This window comes from Phoxinus phoxinus (assembly GCF_949152265.1).
Source record: "Phoxinus phoxinus genome assembly, chromosome: 4".
In the NCBI taxonomy this organism is placed as follows: Eukaryota; Metazoa; Chordata; class Actinopteri; order Cypriniformes; family Leuciscidae; genus Phoxinus; species Phoxinus phoxinus.
In genome coordinates, this window is record NC_136879.1 from 16,531,830 (window position 1) to 16,547,417 (window position 15,588).

The 15,588-nt window shown below is 41.3% G+C and overlaps 2 protein-coding genes and 1 long non-coding RNA gene across 3 annotated transcripts in view; all 3 read right to left on the bottom strand.

Annotated features, from left to right (window-relative positions):
- Positions 1-4,101: 4,101 nt before the first annotated feature.
- The window catches only part of LOC306997480 (uncharacterized protein), a gene marked incomplete at its 5' end in the record, with an annotated part of 34,994 nt that continues 23,507 nt past the window's right edge, over positions 4,102-15,588 (bottom strand). Inside the window, 5 exons of the mRNA XM_079610784.1 lie at positions 4,102-4,188; positions 4,273-4,362; positions 4,443-4,639; positions 7,043-7,180; positions 7,261-7,618. Coding sequence (XP_079466910.1) covers positions 4,273-4,362; positions 4,443-4,639; positions 7,043-7,180; positions 7,261-7,618 — 783 coding nt within the window. The 3' untranslated portion in view covers positions 4,102-4,188. The remainder of the gene's footprint in view (positions 4,189-4,272; positions 4,363-4,442; positions 4,640-7,042; positions 7,181-7,260; positions 7,619-15,588) is intronic.
- Positions 7,675-11,125, bottom strand: LOC306997773 (uncharacterized protein). Its single transcript, XM_079611250.1, has 4 exons — positions 10,990-11,125; positions 8,398-8,549; positions 8,180-8,274; positions 7,675-8,044 (listed from the first exon to the last, which is right to left on the bottom strand). The coding sequence occupies exons 1-4, from the start codon at positions 11,019-11,021 to the stop codon at positions 7,985-7,987; spliced, it is 339 nt and encodes a 112-aa protein (XP_079467376.1). The 5' UTR covers positions 11,022-11,125; the 3' UTR covers positions 7,675-7,984.
- On the bottom strand, positions 12,695-13,311 carry LOC306997674. The gene is made up of 3 exons (XR_013797425.1): positions 13,214-13,311; positions 12,992-13,097; positions 12,695-12,864 (listed from the first exon to the last, which is right to left on the bottom strand). It is a non-coding gene; the product is annotated as an uncharacterized lncRNA (long non-coding RNA).

A 15,588-nucleotide genomic window follows, 5' to 3' on the forward strand; every position in this document is an offset into this window, starting at 1 on the left:
ATTGAAGACAAATAGCCCAAAATCTCAAAATTGACCAGTGAAAAAAAAACCGATGTTTTTGCCTGCCGTGTCTCGCCTTAAGCATCTCTTCTTGACAGACACAGATCTAGCTTCAATGGCAGGAGAGATCAATATATCAAAGAAAATACAGAAATGATCAGACAGTGCTACATCCTTAATAACAATCGATGAAATGTTTAGACCCTTACTGATAAGTAAATCTAGAGTGTGTCCACGATTGTGTGTCGGTCCATGTACATGCTGAGTCAGATCAAAAGTTTTTAAAACAGTTTTGATTTCTTTTGCCATACTGTTTTCTGCATTGTCTATGTGAATGTTAAAATCTCCAGCAATAGCAAAACAGTCAAACTCAGAGGAAATGGTTGATAACAGTTCTGTAAAGTCCTCAGCAAAGGCTGAAGAGTATTTTGGAGGCCTATAAACAATAATAAATAAAATGTGTGGAGTTTGTTTGGGTGGAGGCCGTCCTGTTGGAACAGTTGCCTCTGACTCCAGAAAATATTTAAGTTGTCAATGAAGTTCACTCCTTTTATATTGCAGGTTTTTTGGAGCCATGTATTAAGCCCAAGCAACCGTGAAAACCTGTTTGTTCCTCTTGCTGGGAGTGGTCCACTGATGAATGTTTGTACTTTCAATCTTTTAAGTGTTTCAAAAAGTTCATTAAAATTCTTCTTGAGGAGTTCTGACTACTCTTTATGAATATCATTTTTCCCCACATGAATGATGAGTCGATTTGCAGTCTTATGTTTCATCAGAATGTTCTCAAGTTCCCTGTTTACATCAGAAGTTGTTGCTTGCGGAAGGCAGCACGTAGTTGTATTCCTGCTACTAATGTTTCTGATTATGGAGTCACCCACTATCAGCGCAAGTTAGCATCAGTGTTATCTACTGGCTTATTCAGTCTGTGTTCGATCACATTCATCACGTTTGGGGATTCCCCATTTACATTCATTAATACTTCAAATCTGTTCTCAAGATGTATAGGCGGTGGTAGGAGACCAGTGTTTGCAATCCTTGTCAGAGCCGTATCTGGGGTAGAGGATGCTACTGCGGCGATATGTGATACTCGTGACAATCTGATGTCTCGAGTGCCTTTTGGTCTCGCTCCCTGTGTGTGCCATCGATTTGTAAGTCGATCGGCTTGTTTCTCACCACTCAGTATAGCCTGTTGAGGAGCAGTAGATTCATGAAACTCACCGGCTGTATGCTGAGGGCGTCCATGACGGAGCTCTGTTGTGTGTTCCGTCTGGTTTGGTCGTCCCGCAAATAACTTTGTTTCAAGAACTGCAATCCTTTGTAAAAGTCTGTGGCAATTGCTGCAGCAAGTAGATTCCAGAAGAGGCATTTTCTCTTATCCTTATGCAGTTGTGTTTTCTCTTCCCCGGAATGTAAGCTTTCAGTGGGAGGCTGGTCGAGTAAAATAATTCAGCTTTTTTGTTGTAATCCAAGCGTTTGAGCACTGTGCTGATTTGCTGAAGTTGAAATTAGTTGATAAAAGAAGATAAAATATAAAAATATAAAAGCGATAGAGCAAAGCGCGGAGCAGTAAGCAAGAGCGTCCGAACAGTAGCTGAGCAGGAAGGAATAACTGTTCCATACATGAAGATTATGTGTATCATACATGATGATTATAGTATTTATATCCTTTACAATTGGTTATATTTGATTTGACATTTGAATGGAGAAAAGTTGATTAGATTTGAACTGAAATGAGGCAATAGTAACTAATGCATTTTGTAATGTATGTATAGATTGGTTTTTAGAAAGGGATAAACCATCTGATTCTGACCCTGGTGGTCAGTGGCGAGCCAACCCCAGAAGTGAACGGACCGAGAGCCTGGTGTGGCCAGCCGTGGCATCTTTGAAACCATCATCATCCTGTGCCTTCATTTCAGTGCAGATAAGAACACACGTAAACCTACCCGGGTAGTGAAAAGAACATACATACTGCAAGAAACACACACACACCAAGAACTTTTCCTGGACTCTTTATTTGAAGTTATTTATTTTGGGTTTATTGTGCGCTGTGCACTCAGGAAGCCGGCTTAGAGGAATTTACAGCAGGGAATGTAAATAACTGTCTTTAATTTTGTACAATACATTTGTCAAATTTCCCTGCTTTGTGTTGTCTGTTCTCTGCTGACTTTTTACTATTTCAAGCTCCATAGTCGTGCCTAGAGCTTCTGATATTAGCCCAGCTTTGATTCATGACTACTTAAATTAGTTATCGGTTACACTAACCTGAGACGCGGGTTACACATGGGTACAGAAAACTGAACACATCAATTCAGAAATTAAACAATATAATCAGTGAATGAAGAGGCCATGATTAGATTTTTTTTTTAAAGTCTCATCATGGAATAATGATTGAGTTACTGATACTCTCCATAATTTGGCCCAAAACATAAAGACATGATAAAAAGATATGAAAAGATTGAGCAGTTACTGCAGATCTGAGTGTCCTGTATAAATGCGGTTGATGTGCTATAATTCTGCTTCACTACCAGCCGCTGAACCTCAACAGTGTGACAATGAGCAAAGACAGTCAGCCAACAAATAAAGAAACAACAACGTTCATGAAGAGCATTTCCAGCATATCTCCTGTTTTATTTGTGTTCATGTTGAGTTTCTCAGGCAGAATCTGAGCTCTCTCGTTCCTGACTGAGTCCAGCTGTTTCAGTGGATGAGGAAGAGGATGTTGATGAGGATGAATGAATGACACACCCACACACACACACACACACACACACGCTATAGCTGGAGTCAGTGCGCTCACTACACACACACACACACACGTGTTTTTCTATACTTCTTCTGGAATTATTAGAGGAGGTTAAACAGCTGCGCCTCCAAAACATTGAAAAGGACAAACGGATCGTGGAGCTTGAACGGAGGGTGGACGATCTGGAGCAGAGCTCTGAACATTTAAAACATAAAATTTAAAAAGTTTAGTCCTATTATTCTTTTGGCAAAGCAGCGCACGCTCTTCATTAAGATCTCATGTCTCACAGCTGTGATTGTACAGGCGATCGCCTCGTTCAGAGTTGCACAATTAAAATGAAAAATGACACACACAGTATCATGTAAGTCTAAGTCTAAATAAACTGTTTTAAATATGTTTATTGTAAGGTTCAAATAAATTTAATTTATTGTCTAAACTGCGTCTGGCCATTATTTTCTGACAGCCACGTGGGGAGACTGGCGGGGATTTAAATGACGTCCACCTGTGAATGCAGACACGGTGGCTGGATTGCGTTTACATTACACTGAGATCCGATCACAATGCGTCCTCGACTACCTCCGAAACTGGACACGCTGATCGGATAACATTCCGATCAGAAGCGCGTTTACACTCGTCTTTTCAATGTGTATGTGGACAACATCCAGATACAGGTCCCATGTTAATGCCAAGTGTAAACGCAGAACAATGGCCAAATCCAGTGAAATATCAACTGATCTGATAACTCGGAGATCTTGTCATATTTTATTACCATTTTCTAAACTACAGCGAATAAACTGTGATAATGTGAGATATGTTGAAGGTGTCTGAATAAAGTTTGGTTTGACTGTAGGTATTAACACTTGATGTACATGTTAAAACACAAAATGTGCCTTCATTCATGAGCATATCTTACATTATCCTAAACTTTTAATTTAATTCATTTATGTGGTTATTAGTCTGCAGCCTTATTATTATCATAAACAGTTCTATAATTCATTTTCAATATGTACAAAACCACTTTAAAGTTGCCATGAAAAAAAATTGTACAATTCGTATTTTTTTATATGTAATATTGTAGTGTTTATTATAAATGATTTATCTTTGCACTCAATTTTTTTTAATCATTAATCAAATACGTTATCCTTCCCTCCACCCTCGAAACGACTTCTCTTCCTGTCATGTGATCTGGCTCGCGAGGGCACGGCAACTCCCCTCAAACCGTTAGTCTGCTACATAGGCTGTAGAAAAAGATGGACGACACCCCTTCGCTCTCTTCCACTGGTGAGAACTGAAGCCGCCAGTGTCCTGATTTGTTTACGCATCATTTATGCGGCCAAAAAAGACAAGGACACAAACACATTTTTCAAAACTTTATTAACAGACTGAAATAAATCAAAACAAAACCTCCCACATGTCAAACTCAACCCAATTGGAAAACAGCTCATCTGAAAAACAAACCATCAATTTAGTGGACCACTTATCGAGTAACTGCAGCTCTATTAGGATTGTGATGATAAAGGGATTCATACTTATATTGGCCTCCAGGTCATCGGGTCTCCACAGCGCTGTGGCCTCCGCCCCGACTGGTGGCAACTCCTCATACTGGGGTAACAGCTCATCTGAAAAACAAACCATCAATTTAGCTATTAATGATACATTTTAGTTACTATTAGGATTGTGATGATAAACTGATTCATACCAATGTCATCTGCCTCCGTCCCGGGCCGGTGAGGCAAGCGCCTGAGGTGGCAAGGCCCACACCTGAGCCGGTCGCTCTCCCGCCTGAGAGAAGTCGAGGACCATGAGGACGGCTGGCTGTGACTGCCACAAAAGCCGAAGCTTCCTCACGGTCACCGACTTCTCCAGCGCCCGCACTGCTCTTGAGCTCGAGCGGGTCTAAAAAAGTTCTAGCAAAAAGTTTGGTGTATACAGAAAGAGCAACATACAGATTTATCATCTACCTCTCGATATCCCCAATAAATATGCACATTTTGAAAACTTCTCTTTCTTACTCGAATGCTGCGTTCACACCAAACGCGACTAGAGCGTCAAATTCGCATCCATCGTGTCTAGTTTGACGCTTGAACATTTTGAATGCATTCGTAAAAAGCAAGCGTTTGAAGCGAAATTGACGCCCGTCCGAGGCGTAATCCGCTTCTTCCGGGAGGGCAAGTGCTAGGCGGTTCTGTTAGCAAGAAAAGCCAAATTTAAAAATACTACTGTTATTGTGTCACGAAATGTAGTTTTAAGAGTTGTTCAGTCGAGAATGTAGTTGTTTAAAGCTCAAATCTGTGGTTTATTTATAAAGATAGCGCCTTTTTAAAACATTTGATCTGACGTTTCGGAGTTGTGAGATCCAGGCGATCCTCAGCGCTCATGTAACCCGCCGGGAACAGCCTTACCTCGACTAGTCCTCCTGACGTCTGCCGCTGGTCAACGAGACATGTTTAAATTCACAATCTATAGCTTCGGTTCTATTATATGAAACATATAAGTTAAAATACATGAATGACTCGTTATAACGTAGGTCAAACGACTTCTTTAATTATGTGTTTTTTTCTTCATCTCATTCAGAAATGTAGTGCAAGTGTTCAGTGTCACATTCATAGTTAACATCTGAACAATGTCATTACTTCTTTCACACGGGCATTTAGTCATATTACAAAATAAGTTATTGAGGCCAAACATATAAAATAAGTTATTGAGGCTAAAACATTTTAAATTACATTATAAACTGAAAAGCGGGCCTGCCCCCGTTTATCATGTCACTTCACCACGTGACAGCAGCAAGCAGGCTCCTGATTGGGTTAACGCGGCGCGAATTGACGCCAAAGTAAAAAAAATTCGCGTCAAACGCGTGACTGCACAATGCACCACTCACGCCAGACGCTCAATTCACCTAATTCGCGTGTCAATTCGTGTCATTCTTGTATACCGCGCCGCGCTAAACGCCTCATTCGTACCGCAGGACGCGTAAACGTGTCTTTACATTGACTTAACATTGAAATCACTCGCGCCAGACGCTCTATTCGCGTTTGGTGTGAACGCAGCATTAGGTGTGGCCGCTAACTTCCTCACAATATTGATAACATCATTCATGTTAACCGCTGGAAGTTCTTGTAAACAGAGAGTGTAATCTCCACCTAATGCAAAAACGGCATCCGACGCACAGCACCGGATGTAACTGGGCGTGCTGAGACAAAACACGGAACCGATCGTGCATTAGGGCTGCACGATATTGGGAAAATATGCGATGATGTTGTTGAATATTGCGATAACGATATTTCTTGCAATATGACATTTCCCTAGAGAAATGCTATTTTTATTAGCCATTTAAAAAAATATATATATATATAGCCATATGTAATGATGAGCAATGATGGTATCCTCCGCCTGAGAGGATACCAGAGAACACAATCCTGTAAACTTTGGTTCCGACCACATTAGTTCCTAAGCAAAATGGAGGAAAAGTTCATTTATGTTGCGGGTTTCCCCCAGCATTTCTTGCTGTTTCTATGATATTCTCTGGATGCCAGTGTTGCGCGGGTTGATCCAAAATGAGCGGGTGCCTGCGGTCACGCGCGGTTATGAGTCAGTCAAAAATATTTCTAAGACATTAGGGTCGGTCGGGTCGTTTGAAATAAAGATGCCAATTAAACCTTTGTAATTGATATAGTACTAGACACAATTTTCTATGAAATACATAGGCCTACACTTTATTGGCTGAATAACTGGCACGAAGATGACGGTAGAGATGGAGGCGGCAAGAGAAAAGGTGAAGACTGGGGAGTGGAAGCTCCGCAAATACACAAATGGAAAGAGCAAAGTGTGGGAGACATTTGCCGAAATAATGAAAGATGATGACCAAAGTGCTGGCTTTGTCATGTGTACTTCTTGTATGCCCGATTTCCCAACACGTTGAACTGAGCAATGCCATTGTACCATTTTAATAGGCTACTTTTAAACGCATATAGCTCAGTAATGTCCGTTTTATGTATTTTCTGAGAGGGGGCGGGATTTTTGTTGGGAAAGTCGGGGGAGAGACACACACTTCGATTAGACTGGATAAACACATGGGGTGCGGGTGGGTTAGTTGAAAACATCGGTCGGGTGCGGGTTGTTTATACATTGACCCGCACAACACTGCTGGATGCCCATGAACATTTATCCAATGCTAAACATTCATTGTCAATCCGCTGTGTTTTACACTTTGCTCATCATTGACACTGATCATTTTACTGAGCTCTATATGTTTTTCAAGCAATGTCATTTCCATTTCACTCTTGTTGTTGGTCTCACCTTTGGACAAATGTGACATTTGCCAAAACCATCGGCTTATTTTGGGCACCAGCGTATCCAGCAGTATCCGTATATCGTCACTCACGGCCCACTCAGCGTACTTTCTGACCGCTGCATTTAAAATGGGTTCATCAGCTCCTGTAGGAACACATTTGCAGAGTTTAGTAACGCATTAACAAACACATCAACAGTGGGCGGTGTTGGAGAAGCCGACTCACGTGTCTCTGGGAGGATCAGTGCGCCTCTGAAGTCCATCAGCTTGACCTCCAGGCTGTTCGGATATATGAGGATGTTCTTCATGTGTGTGTTGTGAAAGATGCCGTGATGCATGCAATGCTGCAGCGCCACAACGAGCTGTCGAATGATGTGCTTCACCACAAACTCAGTCAGGCTGCCTCGGTTTCTCTGGACATATTCAAACAAGGTCATGCCTTGATGCGGATATTCGAGAACCAGGATGTCTTCATCTTTCATCACAAAAATGTCATATAAGTGTATGATGTGTGTGCTAGTCGGAGGCTTCTGTAGCAGCAACATCGCCGCTGCGTCTCGGCTCAAAGGAGTGGAATAGCCGGGCTAAAGAAAAGAGGTCGAAAGAAGGTTAGTTGACTCCTAACTAATCTCTGATCTCGTGACTAAAGGCCCGGGATACTTTTTCATCTCGCGAGCCTTTCAAAGTAAACTCTTGGGCTGCCCTGTCATTCATTCGAGCCATCAGTCAATTAATCACATGTTTATATTCATTTAATTACTTAAATATACTTGGGGATAAACCACATACTTTGGGCTTAAAGAGTTTATTAAAGATGAAAGCAATGTACTTTACAACTGATGTTTCTAGGCTTTCAACTATATCTTATACGGTCTACATACAGGTTTATCAATTACCAAATTAGAATTTAATAAAACGATTATTGGAGAATTTCATGAAGAATAAAGTTGTCAACTTTCAAAGTCCACCAGCTTCTCAGGCCGGCTCTTCCTAAAAAAACTGATGAGCACCTAAAAAGTGAAGAAAATTGTTGCAAATGTAAGTAATCTGATCCATTTTAGTTTATGTGCATTTCTACATTTCTGATCAAAACTGTATGTTTGTGTCAGGACTGAAGACTAAAGGGAAAAGTGTGAGTAACATACTCGTTTGCTATCCGACTTGCGGAATCCCATGTAATCAGTACGGTCGCCTCTGGTTTTTAGCTCCTTCACCACCTCGTAAAGAGATCGAAAGGATCCTGAAAAACACACGTTAGCATGGTAATAATATCCAGCATGAGCCTGAAGTCCAGCCGCAAACACACCTGAGGCCAGGAGACCACAGGAGTAGAGATTACACTAAAGCCAGAAGCATGACTGACGATAATAAACAGACGTGTGCGTGGTGAGTCCTGCGGGGGTTGTGGACGCTCCTCCTCGGGCACAAAAGCACACACTTTGGTCTCCGTGTGGAAGAGACGTTTCCACGCTCTCCGGCCGCTGGCACACGCACTCGTCCACTTTGAGTGATTTTCTGCAAACAACAATATTGATGAGAAAGAAACGTGTGTGTTATTATTAGCACAGATTACGGCTGAATGATGCACTAGTTCTGCATTGAAGAACACGAGAAGAATCACACACACGTCGCTAAAGCTGCGCTACACGTAAGTCACATTTTAATTGTCTCCTGTTTATGTCTGTTTATATGCTCCTGAAACCCAGATAAAAAGTTTTGTGAATTTAGTATTCTTGTGTTTATGTCATTATTGTTTAGAGCATAAGAAACTAATCATTTGTGAAAAGGATATGTTATCCATATGCATGTTCTCTGTAGTGGACACCAGGACTCTGTTGTTTAACAATAAAATTACATTCGGATTTTTTCTTTCATTCACCAATAAATGTTTCGATTTCGGGATATATTTTTTTAACCAAACATTGTATAAAGATGATTCTCAACTATGTTATGGAAGATATATCGGAATGAATTGATATGCCATTTAATTTTACTTATGCAATATGAGGGTAAAATGTCCATAAATGTAATTCCCATTCAATACAATGTATCTGTACACTGTATCTAATTTGCATATTAGTAGCCTATATGTTCTTGTTGTTGACTTTTATTATCCCCATGGGGAAATTTTGTTGCAATGAGTTTTAACATGCATACACAGAAATAAAAACAAACATATGAAAACACAAAAACACATTTTTAAAATCACAAAATCAATGACAAAAACAGAAGCAGTCCTCCCAGACTCGTCACTGAGGACTCAGTAAACACTCAGTAAACTCTACAAGAAAGAAAAAAACACTATCTTTCATTTAAGCATTTTAATGCCTGTGGCAGGAGAGATTTCCCGCCCCCTCCCTATTTAAAAAAAAATGCTGGCATCCTAAATCACAGACCGATGGTAATCTCTCGAACTCATTAAACAGAGCATGTCTGATAGGATCTTCATGGCTTTGCTAAGGATTCTGGTTTGGTAAATTATCGCAACATGTAATAATGGGAGTAATAATTGCCAACATTTTCATAATATTATCTAATATTTCATAGGAATATGAACGTGTTCTTTACAGGACGTCCAGACTTCACACTCCGGCACGCACGGTCTAAAGTATAACGTGGTCAAAAGTGTATGTGTGTGTGTGTGTATTAACCTGTGGTGTTGTTCTCCCACGCGACTCTAGGGGAAGCGGGAGCTTCACTCTCCTCCGTTGAGTTTCTCTCCTCCATCATGTCTAACTCTGACTAGCTCTGGCTCTGTCTAACTCTGACTCTGATGATAATCGCTGCACTGACTGACCTGAACAACTCGGCCTGTGACGTGATATGAAACTCACGCTGCCGGTGACGTCGCCGCGAACATAGATAAACTATAATCTATTTAAATCGAGCTGTTTAGACCAAATCTCCTGAAGAGACTCGATCGCTTTATATGATGAACAGATTGAATTTATTCTCTGCTGTAAAATAACAAACCCTCCAATGCTAACTTTATAGGGAATTGTGTTTTTATGTCCAAAAACACACTGCATTCATTTATTAATCAGCATTTATTCAGTGTTACACACACTAAGCCACATTTTGAACATTGCAGATTCTTTAGCCATGTACAGTGAAGTCATGTGTAACCCACATAAGGTTACTGGAGTGCAACTCTCTACTCTGCCTGAGGGTGGCGCGTACACCCCAGGAAATTTACTATTAAATCAAACACGCATTTCCACCGTTGAAGAAGCTGCTCGAACGCAAGAATTGGTATGAAAAATATCCTCTTAACGATAGAAATTCAAAGAAAAATCCTGTACCGAATATTTAAATATTGTGTGTTCATTAGGTTGAAAGCTGTGTGAGAGAGAGAGAGAGTTGGCGCGAAGATGACGGTAGAGATGGAGGCGGCAAGAGAAAAGGTGAAGACTGGGGAGTGGAAGCTCCGCAAATACACAAATGGAAAGAGCAAAGTGTGGGAGACATTTGCCGAAAGAATGAAAGATGATGACCAAAGTGCTGGCTTTGTCATGTGTACTTGTATGCCCAATTTCCCAACACGTTGAACTGAGCAATGCCATTGTACCATTTTAATAGGCTACTTTTAAACGCATATAGCTCAGTAATGCCCGTTTTATGTATTTTCTGAGAGGGGGCGGGATTTTTGCTGGGAAAGTCGGGGAGAGAGACACACAGTTCGATTAGACTGGATAAACACATGCCCCCCCCTTACTACTTTTTAAAAATGTGGGTCAGAAAGCGTGTCGTTGAAAACGTCGGTCGGGTGCGGGTTGTTTATACATTGACCCGCGCAACACTGCTGGATGCCCATGAACATTTATCCAATGCTAAACATTCATTGTCAATCCGCTGTGTTTTACACTTTGCTCATCATTGACACTGATCATTTTACTGAGCTCTATATGTTTTTCAAACAATGTCATTTCCATTTCACTCTTGTTGTTGGTCGCACCTTTGGACAAATGTGACATTTGCAAAAACCATCGGCTTATTTTGGGCACCAGCGCATCCAGCAGTATCCGTATATCGTCACTCACGGCCCACTCCGCGTACTTTCTGACCGCTGCATTTAAAATGTGTTCATCAGCTCCTGTAGGAACACATGTGCAGAGTTTAGTAAAGCATCATCAAACACATCAACAGTGGGCGGTGTTGGAGAAGCCGACTCACGTGTCTCTGGGAGGATCAGTGCGCCTCTGAAGTCCATCAGCTTGACCTCCAGGCTGTTCTGATATACGAGGATGTTTTTTATGTGCGTGTTGTGAAAGATGCTGTGATGCATGCAATGCTGCAGCGCAACAGCGAGCTGCCGAATTATGTGCTTCACCGCAATCTCAGTCAGGCTGCCTCGGTATCTCTGGACATATTCAAACAAGGTCATCGCATGATGAGGATATTCCAGCACCAGGATGTCTTCATCTTTCCTCACAAATATCTCATATAAGTGTATGATGTGTGTGCTAGTCGGAGGCTTCTGTAGCTGCAACATCGGCTCAAAGGAGTGGAATATCCAGGCTAAAGAAAAGAGGTCGACAGAAGGTTAGTTGACTCCTAACTAATCTCTGATCTCGTGACTAAAGGCCCGGGATACTTTTTCTTCTCGCGAGAGAGAGTTAAGCGGAGGTATCTTGAGGTTCTCAAGATACCACCGGTAAGGATGGTAATACTAATGCGATTATTATGCTGATTGTACTAGCTCCATTATTGCACCAAATAATGTTATTTTAAAACCAATCGGAGTTGTGAACCTGATTCTTACTGGTTGATACCATACAGACGCAGATTCAGATTGTTTTATGTTGTTTGAGATGCTCATAAAATATCGCTAATCGCGCTAGCCGCGTGCTAATCGTTAACATTTGAATGTGAATTTGTTTTGGTTTGTTTTGCTAATGTAACCAAAATTACATACCAGTTGTATTCAACCTGTGTCGATTGTTAGTTCTCAGCAACAGCGCCACCTCCTGGCTGGCTCGCCAAACTTTATGTAACGGGTGTCTGCAGTATTTAACAATTAATTAATTAAATTGCTATTCGTGCAGATAATTAATCAGAAGATTCTTTTATTAGCTCGTAAAGGAGGTAGCGGGTTGTGGTGAGAAACAACAATCGACACAGGTTGAATACAACTGGTATGTAATCTTGGTTTCCAATGAGAAAAATCAGAAAGGTTAATTACAAATGTCAGTCAATTATACACACAATTTAAACATGAAAATTCCCCTAGAGTGCACTCTTCCTTTACCCCAAAACATACACAGATAATTGCAATGACAGAAGAAAATAAAATTAATAAAATTAATAATGGAGTGGTGTCTTTTTTCTTTTCCTTAAACACTCTTTTCAAGCATATATCAGTTTTGTATCAGTCTCTGTATTCGTCTTTAAATCTTGAAGAAAAACTCAATAGTCTCTGCATGTGAATTGTCTTGACTGGAGCAGAAAGGAAAGGATATTGAACTCTTCTTTACGAATTGATGTCCTTTCACCTTAGTAGATTCTTTCACCGTAATAGATTCGGGTGGCTCGCCATCAAACTTGACATTTCTCACAGGATATCACAGATCATCACCATCCGCAGAATCAAGGACAAAATAGAAATACAAAGAAGAAAAAGAAAGAGAAAACAAAACAAAAAAACCTGGCCTGATCACAGACCAGAACATTCATTTAGTGATTTCAGAAAGAATTTCACATCACATATCAAAATAACAATTAAACATACAAATATAATTTTTCAAGAAGAGATATTACACTATGTACCTCTAAAACAATCCTACTGGTCTTTCTCACACAAGCGCACGTGACCAATAATGGCGCCCGTGAACTGAAATGGAGGAATGACCACGCGGTTCAATATGACCACACTTACAATCATTTAAAATGAAATAGTAAAATTAAACAATAGAACAAAGCAGTAGTTCTCCACAAGAACTTATATATTACTCATTTACCTCTATATTAATCGTCTTTTGCTTTCACCCATGCGTGTCTCACAGGCCCGCGTGGCCAGCAATGGCGTCGGTGAACGAGGAATATTCACACGATTCACTTTAATCTCTAACGTTGAAATACGACATGAAATTGGAAATAACAATTTAGTCAAACGAATTAACCATTTTATAATCGTGTTAGGAAGTTTATACATTAACATTTAGAAAGTTATTCTGACTCACCGGAGTAAAATGCAACTCAACACTCACTCAGCTTCTCCATACACTTCACGGAATGAATTGAATTAAATTAACGTTTTTTCTACTTTTCTTTCAACTATATTAATCTAACTTTTAGCGCGAAGATCGACTCACGTCTTCTCTCCTCTATGCTCAACTCTCGTTTCGCAGGCGCGTCCACACACACGCACAGCGCGTGATGTCGGGAGCGTTCTCATTGGTCAGTCAATCGCAAATCAACTAATAATAACTGCTTTTCTTAATTCACCCACTATTTTTCTAAAATCGCTTTTACACATCACTATTTTACCTTCAGTAGGGAAATTAGATGTTAATAAATTGCAAATAAATTAAACTTTCTTCCTTTATTTAACCAGGGTTACACTAGCTCAGATAAGCTCCACTGTAGCAGTTCTTTGATAGTGTTCACACCGCTAAAGGTGCCTTTATACCCTGTTTTGTTGACTTACAAGTCATTTGATTGAGAGAGAGTATTTATCCTCTTGTTTTCTGTGGTGTACTTAAATAACGAGGCAAAGCACGCGTTAAACTGCTTTATATCAAATATCGGGGCATCACATACAAAACTCCACATGTGGGTAACAGGTTCCAAACTCGTTATGACATGCGCAGAATTCCACACTAGCCAAACTACGGCAAGCCTTTAGGACAACATTAATGCACATATTAAATAGTACTAAATACACCACATTACCTCCCCTTTAAAATTAAAGGTAATCCCCCATGGTGCATAAACATACGCCCAAACTTAAAACTATACTTCTTTCACAGAATAGTGATTTCACTCCGGTTAATTTAACGACCGGCAATTTAAACAAAACATGCCAACTTTACAATAACACAAACCCTCTTTAGTAACAAGTCCCAGTATCATTACTATCTTTAATCTCTGTAACGTGACGGTCGCTTAGTCATGCGCTCTGAGCGCCTCAAAGTCACAGTCACTGGATCGGGCAGCCCAGGCTGATCCAACGTAAAAGGTGGTGTTGGTGCAGGTGCTGCGGAGACTGACACAGCAAGGTCACTCTCCTGCTCAGTTGACTGAGTTGCTCCTTGAGGCTCTGGGTCTGAATCACCCTGAGGGTAACGAGGTCGCAACTGGTCTCCATGACGCCTGTATACCTGGTCAGTTAACTCCCCCTGCACCCGGTATGACACTGGACCTGTCTGTTGTGTAACTACTCCTGGGATCCATTTGGGTTTATCCCCTGCAGTATTTCGTAGATACACCGGTTCATCCACATCAAACTGTCTCTCAACAGCCCGATTGTCATGTTCTTCCTTCTGCTGATACTGCCTCCTCCTCACCCTCATGGCGATGTTTGGCTTTAGAAAGTCCAACCGCGAACGCACATGTCTCTTTAGGTGCAAATCTGCTGGTGACTCTCCAGTTGCACTATTGGGAGTTGTGCGATATCGCAGCAGGAAATGCGAGATTTTGTCCTCAACACTCAAATCCTCTCCATTCAGCTTTTTCATGCCTGCTTTGAATGTGGCAACATACCTCTCAGCGAGGCCATTGGTAGCAGGGTGCCTCGGTGCACCAGTTGTGTGAAGGATACCGTTCCTCTTCATGAACAGCTGAAACTCCTCTGACGTGAAGGTTGTGGCGTTGTCTGTGACAACTTGCTCCGGTAATCCATATGACGCAAAAAGTCTCCGAAGCCTTGAAATGGTTGCGGAGGATGTTATTTGTGCCATTTTGAAAACCTCCAGCCACTTAGAATATGCGTCTACAACTACCATAAACATGTGACCCATGAACGGACCTGCGAAGTCAATGTGGAGCCTTTTCCAAACCTCTCCTGGAAACTCCCAGGGGTGCAGAGGAACTGGGCGTGGCATACGCTGCTCCAACTGACACCTGTCACACTGCTTACACAGCTTTTCAACGTCCATGTCTACATGCGGCCACCAGACATACTGCCTTGCAATTGTCTTCATCTTTACAATGCCAGGATGTCCACTGTGGATCTCCTTAAGCACTGCTGTTCTCAGCTTTGTAGGCACCACTACTCTTGTTCCCCATAGAACACAACCTTGCTCAACAGACAGTTCCTCTCTTTTTTTGTAGTACACTTTCAGTTCTTCTGGTACTTCTTTCGGCCACCCTTCCATGATGAATCGGTGCAGCTTAGATAGCTCTGCATCTTTGCGGGTCGCCTTGGAAATCTGTTTTGCACTCAGTGGTGCATCTTCCAGGTGTTCACAGATTAGTGCATGCAGGTATGCTGTTATTTTCTCTGTTCCTGCGTCCGTAGTTTCCGGCAGTGGAACACGAGACAGACCATCTGCGTTGCCGTGTTCTTCTGACTGGCGATAGATTATATGATAATCATAGGCAGACAGAATAATGG